Source organism: Hemiscyllium ocellatum, chromosome 48 (assembly GCF_020745735.1).
Source record: "Hemiscyllium ocellatum isolate sHemOce1 chromosome 48, sHemOce1.pat.X.cur, whole genome shotgun sequence".
Lineage (NCBI taxonomy): Eukaryota > Metazoa > Chordata > Chondrichthyes > Orectolobiformes > Hemiscylliidae > Hemiscyllium > Hemiscyllium ocellatum.
Genome location: NC_083448.1, coordinates 11740512 through 11757229, shown reverse-complemented (window position 1 = coordinate 11757229; position 16718 = coordinate 11740512). Strand labels below are relative to the sequence as shown.

At 41.5% G+C, this 16718-nt stretch overlaps 1 protein-coding gene across 1 annotated transcript in view; it reads left to right on the top strand.

Annotated features, from left to right (window-relative positions):
* The window catches only part of zgc:152830 (uncharacterized protein LOC767682 homolog), a 45852-nt gene that overhangs the window by 15524 nt on the left and 13610 nt on the right, over positions 1 to 16718 (top strand). Inside the window, exons 6-14 of the mRNA XM_060856407.1 lie at positions 325 to 433; positions 1942 to 2066; positions 2904 to 3003; positions 5711 to 5786; positions 6637 to 6722; positions 7229 to 7333; positions 7917 to 7992; positions 11268 to 11386; positions 14775 to 14867. Coding sequence (XP_060712390.1) covers positions 325 to 433; positions 1942 to 2066; positions 2904 to 3003; positions 5711 to 5786; positions 6637 to 6722; positions 7229 to 7333; positions 7917 to 7992; positions 11268 to 11386; positions 14775 to 14867 — 889 coding nt within the window. The remainder of the gene's footprint in view (positions 1 to 324; positions 434 to 1941; positions 2067 to 2903; positions 3004 to 5710; positions 5787 to 6636; positions 6723 to 7228; positions 7334 to 7916; positions 7993 to 11267; positions 11387 to 14774; positions 14868 to 16718) is intronic.

Here is a 16718-nt window from a genome sequence, read left to right as displayed (position 1 = left end):
GTTTTTCTTTCCTCAGCCATCATATGGCACTTAACCAGATATAATTCCATTTGCCATTGATCAGCTCATCTGACCAGCCTGTCTCTGTCACCCCACCAATTTTTCACAGCGATAACTAGACTGCATGCAAGGAGTGCTTTTCCAGCTTTATTTCTAAATACACTTTACTCAGACGGTGCAAAATGTGAGGTTTTGTTTAGTGGTGCAGAGAGGTTTTTGCCCTGCTTGTATCATCTACCATACGGGGACAATAAAATGGAAAGATGTGCTTGAAAAAAAAGTGATGTTGCACCAAAGCTCATGGATCTTTTGTGTCTTTCCTAGTGCTTTGAAATCTGGCATGATGAAGCCCCTCCTAGTTTGTCCCCCTGAAGAGCTGTTCAAAGAAGCTCCATTAGTGACTCTGCTTGGAGCTCTGCATGCCTTGTATGTGGTGAGTAGGGTATTGCATTAAAGGATAGAAATATTTGCAGTTAAGTTGGAATGGGGTTAATTGAAGGATCTTTGTGCCTGCTGACTGCTTACTGTGAAATAATTTGGCCTAGTCTAGCAAGAACAAGTGCTATTATCACTGGACTGTTCATCCTGGGACCTGGATTCATTAGTGGCAAATGGTGGAATTTGAATTCAGTTTTTAAATCAAAACTAGAATTAAGGGTTGAAGGGTGACCATGAATCTTGACGATTGTCAGAAAATCTCATCTGGTTCACTAATGTCAATAAGGCAAGAAAACTGTCATCCTTGCCTGGTCTGGCCTGCATGTGACTCCACACCCACAGCTCTTATCCAATGAACGATTAAAGGAAACAAAAAGAATCCAGTATTTGCGACCATTTCTTAACATGATGTGGATTGAATCGAATTTGCTGAAGATGGGCATCTGTATTGCTTGGAGCCACTGGAAGAAACAGAGGTGTATTATCCACTCAGCACTTCTGGCTGGAGCTGCCTGTGAATGTGTCAGCCTTATCACTTGCACTGATGTGATGAACCCTTCCATCATTGAATATTTGTGGAACTGTCTCCTCCAGTGAGTTGTCTTATTACCCACCACCATTCATCATTGGATGTGGTAGGACTGCAGAGCTTAGATTTGATCTGTTAGGAGAGGGATTGCTGAGATCTCTCATTTGTTGCATGTACTGTTTGCCATGCAAGTAGTCCTGTTTTGGTAGCTTCACCAAGTTTATTGCCCGTTTTTAAGAATGCCTGCCTGATGCTGCTCCTGATGTGCCCTCCTCCACTCTGCAATGAATTGGGGTTGATCCCTGGCTTGATGGTCATGGTTGAGTTTGGGATTTTCTCAGCCATGAGATATGAATGTTGTGCTGGAGTACAATTCTGCTGCTGTTGATGGCCCACAGTGTTTTGTCAGTACCTAGTCTTGAGTTCCTACATCTGTTTGTGGTCCTAGCCGCATAGCACAGTTACAGTGCCAGACATGAGTGCAGGTATTTTCAATGCAAAGGCAGGACTTTGTCTCCACAAGGACTGTACGGCAGTCACTGTTCGGGATACTCTCGTGGACAGATGTATTTGCAGCTGGTAGACTGGTAAGGATGATTTAAGTATGTTTTCCCTCTTGTTACTTACCAGATACGGGTCTGGAGTAGCATGTAGACTAGATGAGGATGGCAGATTTCCTTCCCTGAAGGACATTAGTGAACCAAATGGGTTTTTCTGATAACTGACCAAGGGTTCATCGTCATCAAGACATTGGATTTGATATTTGGTCCCCAAGACATTTGCTAAGTCTCGCGATTAATAGCTCCTGAGTCACCACCTCCTGGATACAAGGCCCATTATGGCAGCCAAGAAGTTTTGAACATAAGACCACTTAAGTTTTCTGACTGAGCTAATGACATGTTAGATCATTTGTCTTAATTCAAAATTATCTGACTGCGATTGGTACATCTGTTCGAATGTTCATTGTATTGCAGCCATTGGAGATTCGTGAGACGTGCCCAGAAAAAGCAGCTAAAGTAGATTTTCTGGTAGTATGGGCCTCAAGTCAGGAGGAAGGGAAGAAGCTTGTACTGCTGTCATCAGCATTGGAGAGTGGCAGGTAAGAATTTCCCAAGGATTGTGTAGGTTTAAAAAGCCATCTCTTAGCACTGGGATAAAATTGGTTACTTAATGTACTGATTAACCAATTCCATACTTGTTATTTGGGTCTGTTATTATATGCATTTTGCAACCACATAACAACTAATTTGGGCTGTTAGCATAAGTTTTATTTGTCTATCTTGCAACAGAATGTTCCTTGTGTTCTGGGCATTACTGCTACGTCTGCAGTTTGTGTTCATTTGCTGTTTGGTGTTGTATTTTCCAGTCCAGAGTTCAGTTGCTGCTGCTGACACATATAATCTTACTGCTCCTGATTATAATGTTTGCTTAGTCACTTGAACGCTCTTGACTGTAGAAAGCTGTCGAATTGCAGCACAGCACTAGTATATAACTAATTCACTCAACTGGTATTCCCTCTGGTCATTGGTCAGGCTACTTGAATGTAAGGGTAGTTATTTTGCTTGTAGCTTGGGGTTATCTGCAATTATTACTGAAAATCCATTGAAGCATCACATCTTTCAAAAACTTTTTTTTGGCTTGAAAACTGCTTGAGTCAACTATAAGCTACTAACTGTTAGTTGCAAATGTGGCAACCATCATCCACTTTTACTGAGACATGTAATCTCCTCTTGTTCATTACTATCAGCCTGACTTTGCCACTCTGTGGTCAGGGCTCCTTACTTCTGTACTCCTGTGAGGGACGTCATGACATGTCTTGAAGCTTGCATATCAACTTGATCATTTATCCATCGTGCTCTTAAATTAGGGCTACAGCTGCATTGCTAACAAATCGGTTCATTTCTCTGACTTAATATCATCACTTTTGTCTTTACAGAACTGTATGCAGGGATATTGGTGGATCTGACCCAGAGAGAATGGCTGCTCCAAAAGTGGCTGACTATGTTCAGAGTCTTTTTAGTAATTCTGTTGTTGCTGTAAGTTTTCTCTCTGCTGGACTTGTTTTTCATCTTTTCATGTAGCAGTTGCAAATTCTGCCCTTGTTTTCATACATCGGCTGCACTTCTGTTCTAAAATGAATGACAAGTTTAGAATGATCAAGAACAGATTGCACTCCTAATCTTTCATACCATGATCTTCAAATTAGCTCCTTCAAACTACTGTGCCAACATCAAGTCCTCAATTTTTGCCATTTTAAATATTGATACATTTCTCTTCTGGCAGTTGGATTTGATTTGCTTGTAATGTTTTCAGCCATGTGTTAAAAATCTTAAGTTGATGGATGGATTTAATTGTGTTTTTTTTATTGGCTAATAGCTGGGTGGTATTGGGCTTGTGACAACTATAGCCATATAATTTCAAGGCCCATATTTACTCCCAACGTAAGTTTCTCTGCAGAAGATTGAGATAGAAAATTGATGTTTCGGACCAGAGCCCTTGGTCCTGGCCCAAAACGTTGTTTTTCCTGCTCCTCGGGTGCTGCCTGACCTGCTGTGCTTTTCCAGCAACACACACTCAACTCTGCTCTCCAGCATCTGCAGACCTCACTGTCTCCCAGAAGATTGAGATGGACTGGTGCAGTTCCTTCTATAGTGACTTAAGGGAAAATCCAGGATATTGATCAGGCAACAGTGAGTGAATCATCATATTCCTCCAAATCAGGATGGAGTGGCTTGGAGGGAAGTATGCAGGCTGTGCTGTTCCCTGATGGCCCAATTCTTATATAGGCTGACCTCTGTATCTGCGGGTCCGGTTTCCGTTTCCATGGCCGGAACACAAAAGGGAACATTCTGGAGCCAGGGACCCAGAGGCTGCCAGGCAGGTATGTTTCCCATGTAAATGAAAGTGTTTGCTCCTATCCGTGGTTTCAGGCTTCTATGGTAGGTCCTGGAACATATCTCCTGTGGGTATTGGGGGATGACTGTAATTGAGAAATCTCAAATTTAGAAGGTTCTGTTGAAGGAATTTATGGTCCGTTGCAACTCGTGGACTGAACACACTACTTCCACAGTCAACAATGGGGGGATTAAACATCGAAGACGAAGCAGCAGTTGAAGTATGACACATTAATTCAGCGAAGAAAGGAAATATCTATCTCTGACAGAGATGAGAATGCTTTCTGGACATTGGCAGTTTAGAGCCAATTTTTATTTTTACCTGCTTCTCTCCTCATTCTGTGATAGATCCCATCAGTCCCTTTGGATGGAGCTACCTTTAATGATCTACAAGACACCCAACACCACTTCATTAATAATATTGGCCTGCCATAGAATATCAATATACCTTCCCGACTCTTAGCATCATCTGCATCTTTCTCTGTGGTAGATACCAATGTGAAGTACTGGTCCTGACCTGTTTCCTCTGGCTCCTTGCATAAATGACCTTGTTTTTTGTCCTTGATTGGATCGATTCTGGATCAGTGGTGCTGGAAGAGCACAGCAGTTCAGGCAGCTTCCAATGAGCAGCGACTTGATTGGATCGACCCTATCCTTTGCTATTCTCTTGTTCCTAGTTTTAGTATGAAAAGAGTTGGTGTTTTCCTCAATCCTACTTGCAAATGCCACTTCATGGCCCCTTTTCACTGCAGTTACCTTGATTTGTGCAAGTAAGAGGTTTTAAAATTTTTTTTCAAACAGTAGAAAGGATGAGTTGAACCTTGGCCCGGTTGTGGACTCTCATTGCTTGATTTGCCTTCAAGTATTATTGTTTGTTAGCTTCTGGGAGCTTACTATGAACATTTGGCGATTAGATCTTTTCCACATGACAGATTTTTAATGTAAAATTAGAGTAAACAGTGGGACTGCTTCAAAATCTAAGTTATGATTCAGTGGGTTTGTCCTTCTTGCAGAGCCTAATGCCAGGGCTTGATGGTCCAAGGAAGATGAGTTCACATTACAGTCAAATAGTTCGAGTATCCCCATGGAATTACTGTGGTAATGTCACTGAACTAACAAGGCAGAACCCCAGGCTAATGTTTTGGACATGGGTTGAAGTTGTGCTATGAAGTTGAAACCAAACTAAGCCTGGGATTTGGAGAAAGGTGTAATGCCAAACATGTATTCCCTTTGGATTTTCATAAAAGCTCTTGTCCTTCTCCCATGCCCTTTTTTTTTTAGGGAAATAAATGTACTTTTCTTACTTGACTCCACGCCCACAGCAATATGGATGAATTTGAACTCCCCTCTGGACAGCTAGGAATGGGAACTAATTGCTGGACAAGCCAGTGATATTCAAACAAATCAATGAAAAAGATTATGGTCTTGGTTCCTGAGCAGCCACGTAATGGAAAGAACATTGCAGCCGTGGCCATTCAGAGTAAAAATTCCAGATGAGAAAGGGTACATAGAGGTGTATGCTACCACAGCATTCCTGGTTGCTTGCAGGGGCATCTTATTACTTGACTACAATTAGTAAATGGATCAGATTGGCAGCACCAGTGCAGGATTTGATCCTGTGCATGCTAAAGTGCATTTGGGTGCTGCCTCCATGCCCTGCCTGTGGGGGGTCTTTTTGATATGGGTGAAATCTGCATTGGGTCAAGAACCATTTTGCAAGCCATTTTCAGGAAGTCAAGGCAAAAGGTTAAGAAGCCTAAGTGAAAAAGTGAATTATCTGTTGGAATTATTTGGAATTTATGAAAGCTAAGAGCCAGATGGAAAATAAATTCTTCATCTTAATTGCCAGGTTTCAGTCACAAGTGATTCTATGATTCTCAAGGAGCAGTACCCGTGCTTGGCAGCAGTCAATCGCTGTGCCAAAGGTAAGTTGGTGTTCCACTCAGCTGAGTCTTTACCCTCGTAAAAGTCAGTTAGATTGCTGAAGTATTTTGTTAGATTGAATTTTATCGATATCTGCTCAGCTGTTTTCACACAAAGTTTCTTTTGGTATTCCAAGATGATTTTTCTCAACATGTTTGAAACATTTGATTTATGGAACAAAAGCATTATTCAGTGTACATCCATATGTGTTAGATGAGGTGCAGATGTGGTTTGTTCCAAGCCCAAGGTGGATTCAGTGTGTCCCTTGGCCAAGGATTGGAGGTGCAATGGTGGGGTACGCTCTTGGATGCAGGAGGACAGATTGGGACAGGGCATGGCACCCTCTGCAAACAACAGTCAATGGGCTGTGTGCCGAATGAGGGTTGTTGGGAGGTTGCCACCCTTGGGTCTGTGAAGGAGGAGGGTTGGCGATGTCCTTGTGTGCACAAGGGCTGTCATGACCTGAGGTGCACGCATGCTCACTTGAGAGCCAAGGTGGGGGTTATGGCTTTCACGAGTGAGCTGTGCTAGCTTTTTCTGGGATGAGTTGGTGGTGGGCAATGGGGTGGTACCGACTACAGTTGGGATGTGTGCCCATGATGGAAGAGACTGGGTTTGTACAATTGTAGTTATGAGGAGGCTGTCATGGGCCGCAGGTTTGGGCTGTTCAGGTTGTGGGGGACACTCCTTATGCATGGAGGCTTGTCAGAGGTCTTTAGATTCTCCAATCCTTGGAACCTCACACATCGGATTATTTTTCTGTCTGTCTGCCATGACCACCTTCCACCCCAACTTGCTGAGTCTTCAATTCAGAGTACATGTGCTATGATTTTTCCCTTTTCATTCCCACAGATGTTGAGCGGCATCGAGCACGTGTTATTGAACTGCATTACACAGGAGAGGGTGCCACTGATAAAACACTGATGCTTGTAGGCAAGGTAAGTATCGTATCACAGAATTGTGAACTGGCTTACCTTGTCCTTCACATATTGTTAAGTGTATACAGCATGTGTCAAGAAGTTTATAATAGATTGCAAAACCATGTCTCTGTATGGGTATAGCTGCATGCCCCTGTTGTAAACAAATTACATTTTGTGTTCAATGAGTTTGGAGGTGAAAGTCCTTTTTCACGTGAAAGTCAAGGCAGTTCAATATTCATGTGAGAAATTCCAAGTCCTCGTAGCTACACAGTACATGAAGTTTAGCTGTCTGGTGCTAGAATGGGACTTACTTCTAACATGAATTTAGCATTTTGAATTGTTGTATGAATAATTTTTAACACCTGAGGTGTTTTGTTAAATTATTCATGTTTTCTACAAACTTGCATGTTGCGCAAAGTTGGTGAAAATGCTTGAATAATCAATCACTAAACTTCAGGCATTATTTTGACCTTGCAGCTAAGTAACGGTCAAAATAACAAACATGAAATGATCATCTTTCACAGGGGGTAACCTACGATACGGGAGGTGCAGACATAAAAGCTGGAGGTGTAATGGCAGGAATGCACAGAGACAAATGTGGAGCTGCCGCAATCGCAGGCTTTTTCCAGGTATTTACTCTGTTTTCCTGTTCAGATGAAGTTTGCTTATTTGTATCAAAACTTGTGATCAGCTTGGCTCAGCCTTGTTTCCTGAGTTTTGGATGTTTAATTCTGTATGACAGCAGGACCTTGGCTGTGTTTCTCTTTTTTTGAGAGAGAAGGGGTAATACTCAAACGTAGACTGCTGTGATCAAGAAACTGAATCTGATAAATTCTGTCAATCAGAACAAAACATTGTTACATAATGATGAGTTCTGTGTCCTTGTGGCTGTCTATCCTGCCAGTTGCTTCAAATCTGTTCTAGCGCAAGTAATGCAATCTTATTTTGTGTTTCGTTGATCGTGTCTTGTTTCGACGGCTACTACTTTATGTGCAGCATTATTATCGCAGGAATGATAGGCCATCTTTACAAGTTGTTTGCTGTCAAATAGCTTGTATTTATTTTGCAAACTCATTTGCCCTGTCCAAATTGTTTTCTTGTGCTGAATGAAATGAAGCCTCTTTGCACCCCTTCTTAGTTTGCAATTAAGTTTCACCTTCCATTCTTCCGAATGCACAGTGATGTTTTATTGAATGTTGTTGTTGTCCACAGGTGTTGTCCATTCTGAAACCAAAAGGAATCCAAGTGATAGGAGCAATGGCAATGGTTAGGAACAGTGTTGGTTCAGGTAATGTGAATCAGAGAAGCATGGCACTTATAAATGGATGATGACAAATGCATTTGTTCAGTACAGCTGCTGTTTGTCCAAATTTGCAAGGATGAGGGAGTTTATTTTGTAAGCTGTGATGCTTGTGTTGCTTTTGGATCATCATGGGAGGACGAAGAATGTAGTGTTGGCAATGAAATCAACTTCAAAACTTTTAAAGATGGTGCTCTGATTGCACTTTAAGTTTCAGATGAGGAACAGTTAAATGGAAGGCAGAAAAATAAAAGGAGAAAGTGAGGACTCCAGATGCTGGAGATCAGAGTCAAAAAAAAAATGTGGCACTGAGAAAAATAACAGGCAGTTTCATCCGTTTGTTTTGGTTTTGTATTTGCTTGTTGAGGCAACTGATCTGAAGTGGCATTTCAAGTTGCCTTTCTCTGATGGGATTCACCTTCACTGACCTGGGACCAATGGCTGGTCACAGGGACTTGAAAGGAGTGATCAGGGAGGTCTCAAGTGAAGTCACTACAGTTTCAAAATCAAGTAATAGGACAGAAAGTGAAGAAACAATTATAAATCCTACTTCAGGTATGGCAGGTGAAGGCAACATTTAACTAAGTGTATTCTTAACCATTTCTCTCTTGTGGTTTTAACAAGTTATTAAAGCACCAGTGCTGAGTGACAGGTTACACTGTGTCTGGCCCAAATCATAGTTATTACTCTCCAGTTGGAAGAGACTTGGAACAGACCCTTTGGTCCATCCAGCCCAAACTGACCATAATCTCAAACTAAACTAGTCCCACCTTCATGTATTTGGCCCATATCATTCCAAAAGTTTCTTCATGTACTTTAAAACATTATAACTACCTCCATCCACCACTTTGCCTGGAAGTTCATTGCACATAGGAATCGTCCTCTGTTTTTAAAAAAAATCTTGCCCTTCATGACTCTTTAAATATTTCTCCTCTCACCTTAAAACTATACCCAAGTCTTGAAATTCACCCACCCAAGAGAAAAGACACCTGCTATTCACCTCATGCATAACCTTGATCTTGCCTCTGATTTCACATACCTCTGTGAAGTCACCCCTCAACTTCCTACAGTTGTTAAGTTGAAGGCATGTATTGTGCCTTTGAGGGAGAGAATGCTGTTCTGAGCTGAGAGCTTCTAAACACCTGTGTATATGACTAGATGGCAGTTCCAGAGTGTACTGGAAAACTGAAAATATGTACCATTTGGCTGTGAAATGCTACCTGAGTTTTGGTTGCTGCTGAGACAACAATTCAAATTTCACCAGTTAAATTATGCCCATGGATTCTAAAACCCAATCTCGTTTGAATTTATTTGATCCAATGAGATAATCTGATGTTGGCGGAGTCAAAGAATATGGACATGTTGCAAAGTGGTCAGAGAGAAACTGCTGGAGAGTTAATTGCCCATTTAACATCATGCTGTCCAAGAAATTAGAAAATACTGTCCGTCAAAGGTACTTTTCACATGAACCCATATTAGCAGTAATCACAAAGAAGGTGACCCTGAGAGATCAGCAGCAGAAACATTGAAGACAGCAGAGAAGGTACAGACTGTGTGTGGTTTTGAGATTAAGCTTAATGTAATTTTAATAAGTGTCTTATTGGGACAGCATACTGTTCCAGAGTTGGAGTCAGAGTAACCAATTAAGAAGGGGGGGGCTTAGATTTGTGATTTTTTTTTTTCTTTAATGTTCACTTTTCAGGGTAAGAAAACGTGATGTTACTTTCTTTAAATGATAGAATTTAGGAGTTATCTGTCAGTCACATTTTAACCCATTACAAGGCAAGGCTCGTGATTTAGTTAACGGAAAAGGTTCATCCCAGTGGAAAAATGTCCTAGCCTATCCAGCCTCTCCCGACAACTCAAACTCTTCATTTCTGACAACATCCTTTTTAAATCTCTTCAGCTGAGTAATATCCTTCCTATAATGGGACAACTGCAACTGGACATAGTTAATTATAAGAAGCCTCACCAATGTCCTGTACAATCACAACATGCACCAACTCTTATACTCAAGTCTGAGCAGTGAAGGGAAGCATGCTATGCACCTCCTTCACTACCCTGTCTGTATGTGCCAGAATCTTCAAGGAATTATGCCCCTCAGTTTCTCTGTTCAACAACACTGCCCACTGCCCAACTTTTAATTGTAGATCCTGTCCTTGTTTGTTTTATCAAAATGCAACATCTCACATGTATCCAAATTAAACTGTGTGTCACTCTTCGGCTCATTCATCCCATTGATGAGCATATCTTCATAATCTTAAACAGCATTTTCTTCATTGTCATCTATGCCACAAACTTTGCAGTCAGCTGCCAAGTTACTATCTGTGCCTTTGAAATTGTCATTGAAATCATTTAAATAAATGACAGACAAAAATTGGCCCAGCGCTGATCCCTGTGGAATACTTCTGGTCATACACTTCTCATTTGAAAATGAACTCCTTGCCACCACTGTTGGTCTCCTGCATTTAAGCCAATTTTATATCCTATCAGCAAGTTCACCCTGAATCCCATGTGATCTAACTCTACTAATTAATCTTCCCTGAGGAAGCTTGCCCAAGTCTTTGCTGAAAACCAAGTAAACCATGTCTACCGCTCTGCAATCATTAATCTTACAGGTCACATCCACAAAACATTCTATCAAATTTGTCAGACACAATTCCCTCACACACAATCATGCTGACTGTGACTAATCATTTCTTGTCTTTCCAAAGGCATATAAATTCTATCTTTTAAGAATCACCTCAACAACTAAAACTGCCACCAAAGTCAGACTTTTAGATCTACACTTCCCAGGCTTCTCCTTCAAACCCCTTTCTAAACAAAGACCCTCTCCAGTCATCTGGCACCTTGCCCATAGCTACAGAATATATTTCTGCAAGGAGCAGAAACAGTTGGTTAACTGTGAATCTGAGATGCATAGGATTTTTGTTCAACAAAGGTATTAAGGGATGTGGGCCAAAGGCAAGTGTATGGAATTAGGGCACAGATCAGCAATGATCTAAATTGGAAGAGGCTTGAGGTACTGAACGGCCTACATCTATTCTTGTGTTCCCATGCAGAGTAAGATTTACTTAGTTTTAAATCATTACAATTACAACTTGGTTTGGGATTGTTTCTTAATCATTTTACTGCTTCATGTGGGTTTTCTATTTCAATGTGGTGCTGTCATTTTTCAAGACAGTTGAGGCGTTTTATTTTAGTCTTCAAGAAGCACTGGCTATGGCTCTCTGAATCTTGAGTTTGTTATTTTTCTTGTCTAGATTGTTATGTAGCAGATGAGCTTATCACATCCCGTGCGAAGAGAAGAATTCGGGTGGGAAATACAGATGCAGAAGGACGGATGGCAATGGTGGATCTGCTGTGCCACATGAAAGAATTGGTGTGTATATCCTCTGGATTGACAAGAGAATGTGTATTTTTTTTTCTTCAAGGTTGTAAAGCACTTAAGTTGCAGTTGGCTGTTGTACAACATCTTTCAAGTACTTGTTGCGTGAAGTGGAGGATGATTTTTTTTTAGCCTCCCACAAAGACCTGTTCTCCAGTTTTAAACATGGGTTGAAGAATGAGAAACTAAGGCTGAGACGTTTCTTGCTGATGTTAGTTTTCCTTTAACTTTGCTCCCTCATGGTCAAAACAGTTCGCTTTTAAGTTGTTGTGGTTCATTTCAGTTTAATAAGCAAATTATGAATCATTTTAGCCTCTGAGGATAAGGTGGACTTCAAGTTGGAGATTATAAACATTGACACTGACCACTATATAATTTTATGAAGATGTCGAGGTCCTGGACCTTGAAGAGGGTTGAAAAGCTAGCAAGGTTTCCAAACTCAGCACCAAGAGTTCTGAACAAGTTAAGAATGTAACATTTGGTCAAAACAGCTAGCCATGAGACAGAATCAAATTCAAATTTGCCCAGTCTGTTGAAATTATGCTCCAGGATACTCAAGTCCAATCAAGTTTCAATTTAGTATTTTGATTCATGTGTAATTGGTTTTATTAATCTGATGTTTTTGGGTATAAAACCAGACATTTCTCAACAGTTGAGAGAGAACTGCTAAAAGACCAGCAATGTCGGCTGTGGGTTTAAGAGCTCTTTGAGAGGTGCATGTCTGTGGAAGAAGTCTGCGCAGCAGAACATTGCAACAGATCTGGAGAGAATCAACCAAAGGAGGTTTGGCAAAGCTGACCGATTTTGAAACTTGTTTTTTTTAAATCAGACGAGAGTGGGAGATAAAAGGTAGATTTAAAAGAAAGTAGTTATGAGGGAATCCAAGATGGTGGCAATCTAGGAGGATCGCATTGCAGAGCTCCGCACTGCTGCAGAAGCAGGGAAGAACTTCTAACCCACCCACCCCGGACCAGTGTGACATCCTGGGACTCTGGAAAGGTTGTGGAGTCCCAGAAACTGTGGAAAATCAACTTAGCTGCGTTTTTGCCATCCAGGCATGCCAAATAATAAAGGAAGAGTGTCCGAGGCCAGGCCCACGGCCCAGCCTGCAGGATCTTCGGACTCTATTACCTACCAGGCCCTGGTGAAGGACCTTGCGATATGTTGGGGAAGCAGAGAGATATTTGGGTCAGCAGAAACATGAACAGCAGGTGGGAGACCTGGAAAAAAGGATGGGTGAGATTGAACACACAGTCAGTCGTGGAAGCTGATGCCAGTTTCTCCACTGATCAGATCCAAACCATGGAGACGCAGGTTTGTAACTTGCGTGACCAAGTGGAGGGTCTTGAAAACGTGGGCAGGAGAAAAAATATCCAAATTGTCAGTCTGCTGGAGGATAAGGAAGGTAAGCGGCTGGTGGAATTTATTGAGGATTGGTTGTTGAAATTCCTTAACTTGGAGGCTGGATTGCAAGGCTTGAAGGTTGAGAGGGCGCACTGGGTCATGGTGCGGAGGTCAGATCTGGGTCAACATCCTTGTCCTTTTGGTGCTGTTTTATCATTATCACGACAAGGAGAGAATCATGGAAGTCCCAGAATCCAGGGGAAGGGAAGGTTCTAATTTACGGGGGCTCCAAGATCATATACTTCCAGGACTTCTCAGCGGCAGTGATCCTGTAAAGGAATTCTATGACAGTGTCAAGAAAAGACTGAGGGAGCTTGGAATCCAATATTCTGAGGAATCTGGCAGTGCTTTGGATCATCTTAGATGGATCCGTACATTTCTTTGACAGGTCAGAGAAGGCGAGAGACTTTGTTCAGATTAAGTTAATTTGTCACCAATGTAGTATATACAAATAGTGTCTTTGTTTTTTTTTCTTTGAAAAAAAGCAGGAAGTGCAGTTGGGGCTTTCTTGTCCTATTTTTCTTGGTAATAATCTGGTTGAAGCTATGTTTGGAGGCGGTTGCGATGTGTACTTTCAATTTCTAAGTTCACTTATATCCAAGGATGGGTGGGATATTTACCCCTTTTTTTTATTTCAAAATTTCTCTGTTCACATTGCTATCTTGAATTTGCCAAAACATTTGAAGTTGGGCTTTCACCAGCATATATGGTGTTTGTGGATCAGTAACTTTGTAGCTTCTCCTGTCTGTACCTCAATTTTCAAGTGAGAAACCTTTTATGACTTTAAACCAATGGTCGTCTGAGCTGTCAAATATTTGTGTCCCAGCATAGGATTTAAAATTGCCATTCCTCTGTTCCTTTTAAAATCGATCACTTGACAGCTCATTGGGATATAAATACAGTATACATTTCCTGTGTTTAGATTTTAAAATGTGGAGAATTTCTTGACAGAGGGTAGTCAATCTGTGCAATTGTTAACTATTGAATGCTGGAGAGGTGGTCATGAAATACGTTCAGAGCTGGTTGTTAATCCATCATGTCATTGAAGGTGCTGGTGGTATGGCAGGAAAGTGGGAGTTTAGCATTAATAGGTCAACTGTCATCTCATTGAATGTTGGAGTAAACTTGAGGGACCAAATGGCCACTTCTGTTCCGATTATCTTAGGGTGTAACCTGCTCCTTAATGAAGTGGAGGTAATCTGTGTCCTTGAACTGAATTTCACTGTCAATCTATTAACACCTTTGTCTGTAAGTATCTCTATATATTCTCAAGCTGCTCAACACCATGCATTGTTGTCCACCGCCTGTAAGGAAGCAAATTGCATGTTAGCTATTTGGACAAGATGATTTCTGGTTTTTATCTTTGCTCAAAGGTAAAAATGTTTGCCCCTTTCTCACAGGAAGTAATGTCTTTGTATTCAGGTTATTGTTTGACATTGACAAACACTCAAATTCTTTTGATTTGAACCCTTTGACTCCATTATTTTCCTTTTGGAAGGACAAGTGGTGAAAAGTCTTAATACTGCAAAGGATCTTTGCACGATGGGGCAAGGAACAAATATCCAGGTGCATGAATTTGGACATCCTGACTGTTTGTTTTTGACATGACTGTGTGCATTGTGTTTTCATACACCAACAATTTGGGAGCAGGCATTAAATTCTTTATTGCTCATGTCGGCAGAATTAGTTTCAGCTGTATTTAGGGATTTATGCTTCATCACATTTGGCAAACTAAGGATGACAACATCCAGTTATTAGTTGTTGTTAATTGAACTTGCACTCCTTCAGTACAGTGATCACCAACGTTGAACAGATTGACCTGCATCCACATTGGATTATGTTCTGCAATATTTGAATTAGTTAGTCTGTATTTATTAATGAAGCCGGGATATGATTGTACTTCATGGAAGCTTTCCAGCTTTTGAGCACAGAGCATGGCATTGATTAGTAATTTTTGAATGTTGCTCTCTTTCCAAAGGCTCTTGAGGATTATGATCCCGACCGCTTTGAACTGTTCACTATTGCAACACTAACTGGGCATGCTATTCGAGCTGTTGGTGGCAACTACTCGGTGAGTATGATCAGGTTTATGATTTCCACACATCCTGAAGTATGCTGAATAATGCAACAAATCTCCGCTACCTGGAAAATAAACTTGCTAAGGGAGTTTAAGGTGAGGGACCCTTGGTAGGCAGTGATCATAATATAACTGAATTTTCTTAGCAATTTGCAAGGGAGAAGACCAGAATCAGAGGTAACAGTATTGCAGCTCAATAAAAGCAATCACAGAAGCATGAGGGAGTAGTTGGGTAGAATTGACTGGGACAGCAGGAAAGACAGTGGAACAACAATGGCAGGAGTTTCTGGGAGTAATTCAGGAGATACGATAGAGGTTTATCCCGAGGAGAAAGAAATATAGAACAGGGAGGATGAGGCAATCATGGCTGGCTTGGGAACTCGGGGACAGCATAAAACCAAACGTGTGTGTATATAATGTGGCGAGGGGTCGTGGGAAACCAGAGATTTGGGAAGTTTACAAAGACCCAACAGAGGTCAACAAAAAAAAAAGAGAAAATGAAGTATGAGGGTAAGTTAGCTGTAATATAAAGGATGACGAAGAGTTTCTTTAGATATAAAGGGCAAAAAGAGGCAAAAGTGGACATTTGAGCCACTAGAGGGACAGTAGTGGGGAACAAGGAAATGACTGAGGAACTGAATAATTACTGTGCTGGAATCTTTGTGTTGGAAGAAATGAGTAATATCCCAGAAATTCAAGACGGTGAGGGGGCAGAGCTGAGCACCGCAGCCATCACCAAGGAGAAGGTGTAAAAACAAAGTAAGTGGCCTGAAGGTTAATAAATCACCTGGAACAGATGGACGACACCCCAGAGTTCTCTGAGACAGCTGAAGAGATAGTGGAGGCGTCAGTGGTGATCTGTTTGAAAAGGGAGTCAGGCAAAAGATGGAAAATTACAGACCAATTAGCTAACCTCAGTCATAGAGATGTACAGCATGAAAACAGACCCTTCAGTCCAACCCGTCCACGCCGACCAGATATCTCAACCCAATCTAGTCCCACCTGCCAGCACCCAGCCCATATCCCTCCAAACCCTTCCTATTCATCTACCCATTCAAATACTTTTTAAATGTCCCAATTGTAGCAGCCTCCACCACATCCTTTGGCAGCTCATTCCATATACGTACCACCCTGTGTGTGAAAAAGTTGCCCCTTAGGTCTCTCTTATATCTTTCCCCTCTCACCCTACCTATACCCTCTAGATCTGGACTCCTCCACCCCAGGGAAAAGACTTTGTCTATTTATCCTATCCATGCCCCTCATAATTTTGTCAACCTCTGTAAGGTCACCCCTCAGCCTCTGATGCTTCAGGGAAAACAGCCCCAGTCTGTTCAGCCTCTTCCTGTAGCCCAGATCTTCCAACCCTGGCAACATCCTTGTAAATCTTGTCTGAACCTTTTCAAGTTTCACAACATCTTTCTGATATGAAGACCAGAATTGCATGCAATATTCCAACAGTGGCCTAATCAATGTCCTATACAGCTGTAACATGACCTCCCAACACCTGTACTCAATACTCTGACCAATAAAGAAAAGCTTTATAGGAGCTATAAAGGAATAAAGCAATAAAGGAGCTATGCAGGTTCATAGCTCCTTGAAAGTGACTCCACTTTCAAGGAGCTATGAACCTGCACTCCAAGGTCTCTTTGTTCAGCAACACTCCCTCGGACCTTACCATTAAGTGTATAAGTCCTTCTGAGATTTGCTTACCCAAAATGCAGCAGATCACATTTATCTGAATTAAACTCCCGCTGCCACTTCTCAGCCCATTGGCCCATCTGGTCCAGATCCTGTTGTAATCTGAGGTAACCCTCTTCGCTGTCTACTACACCCCCAATTTTGGTA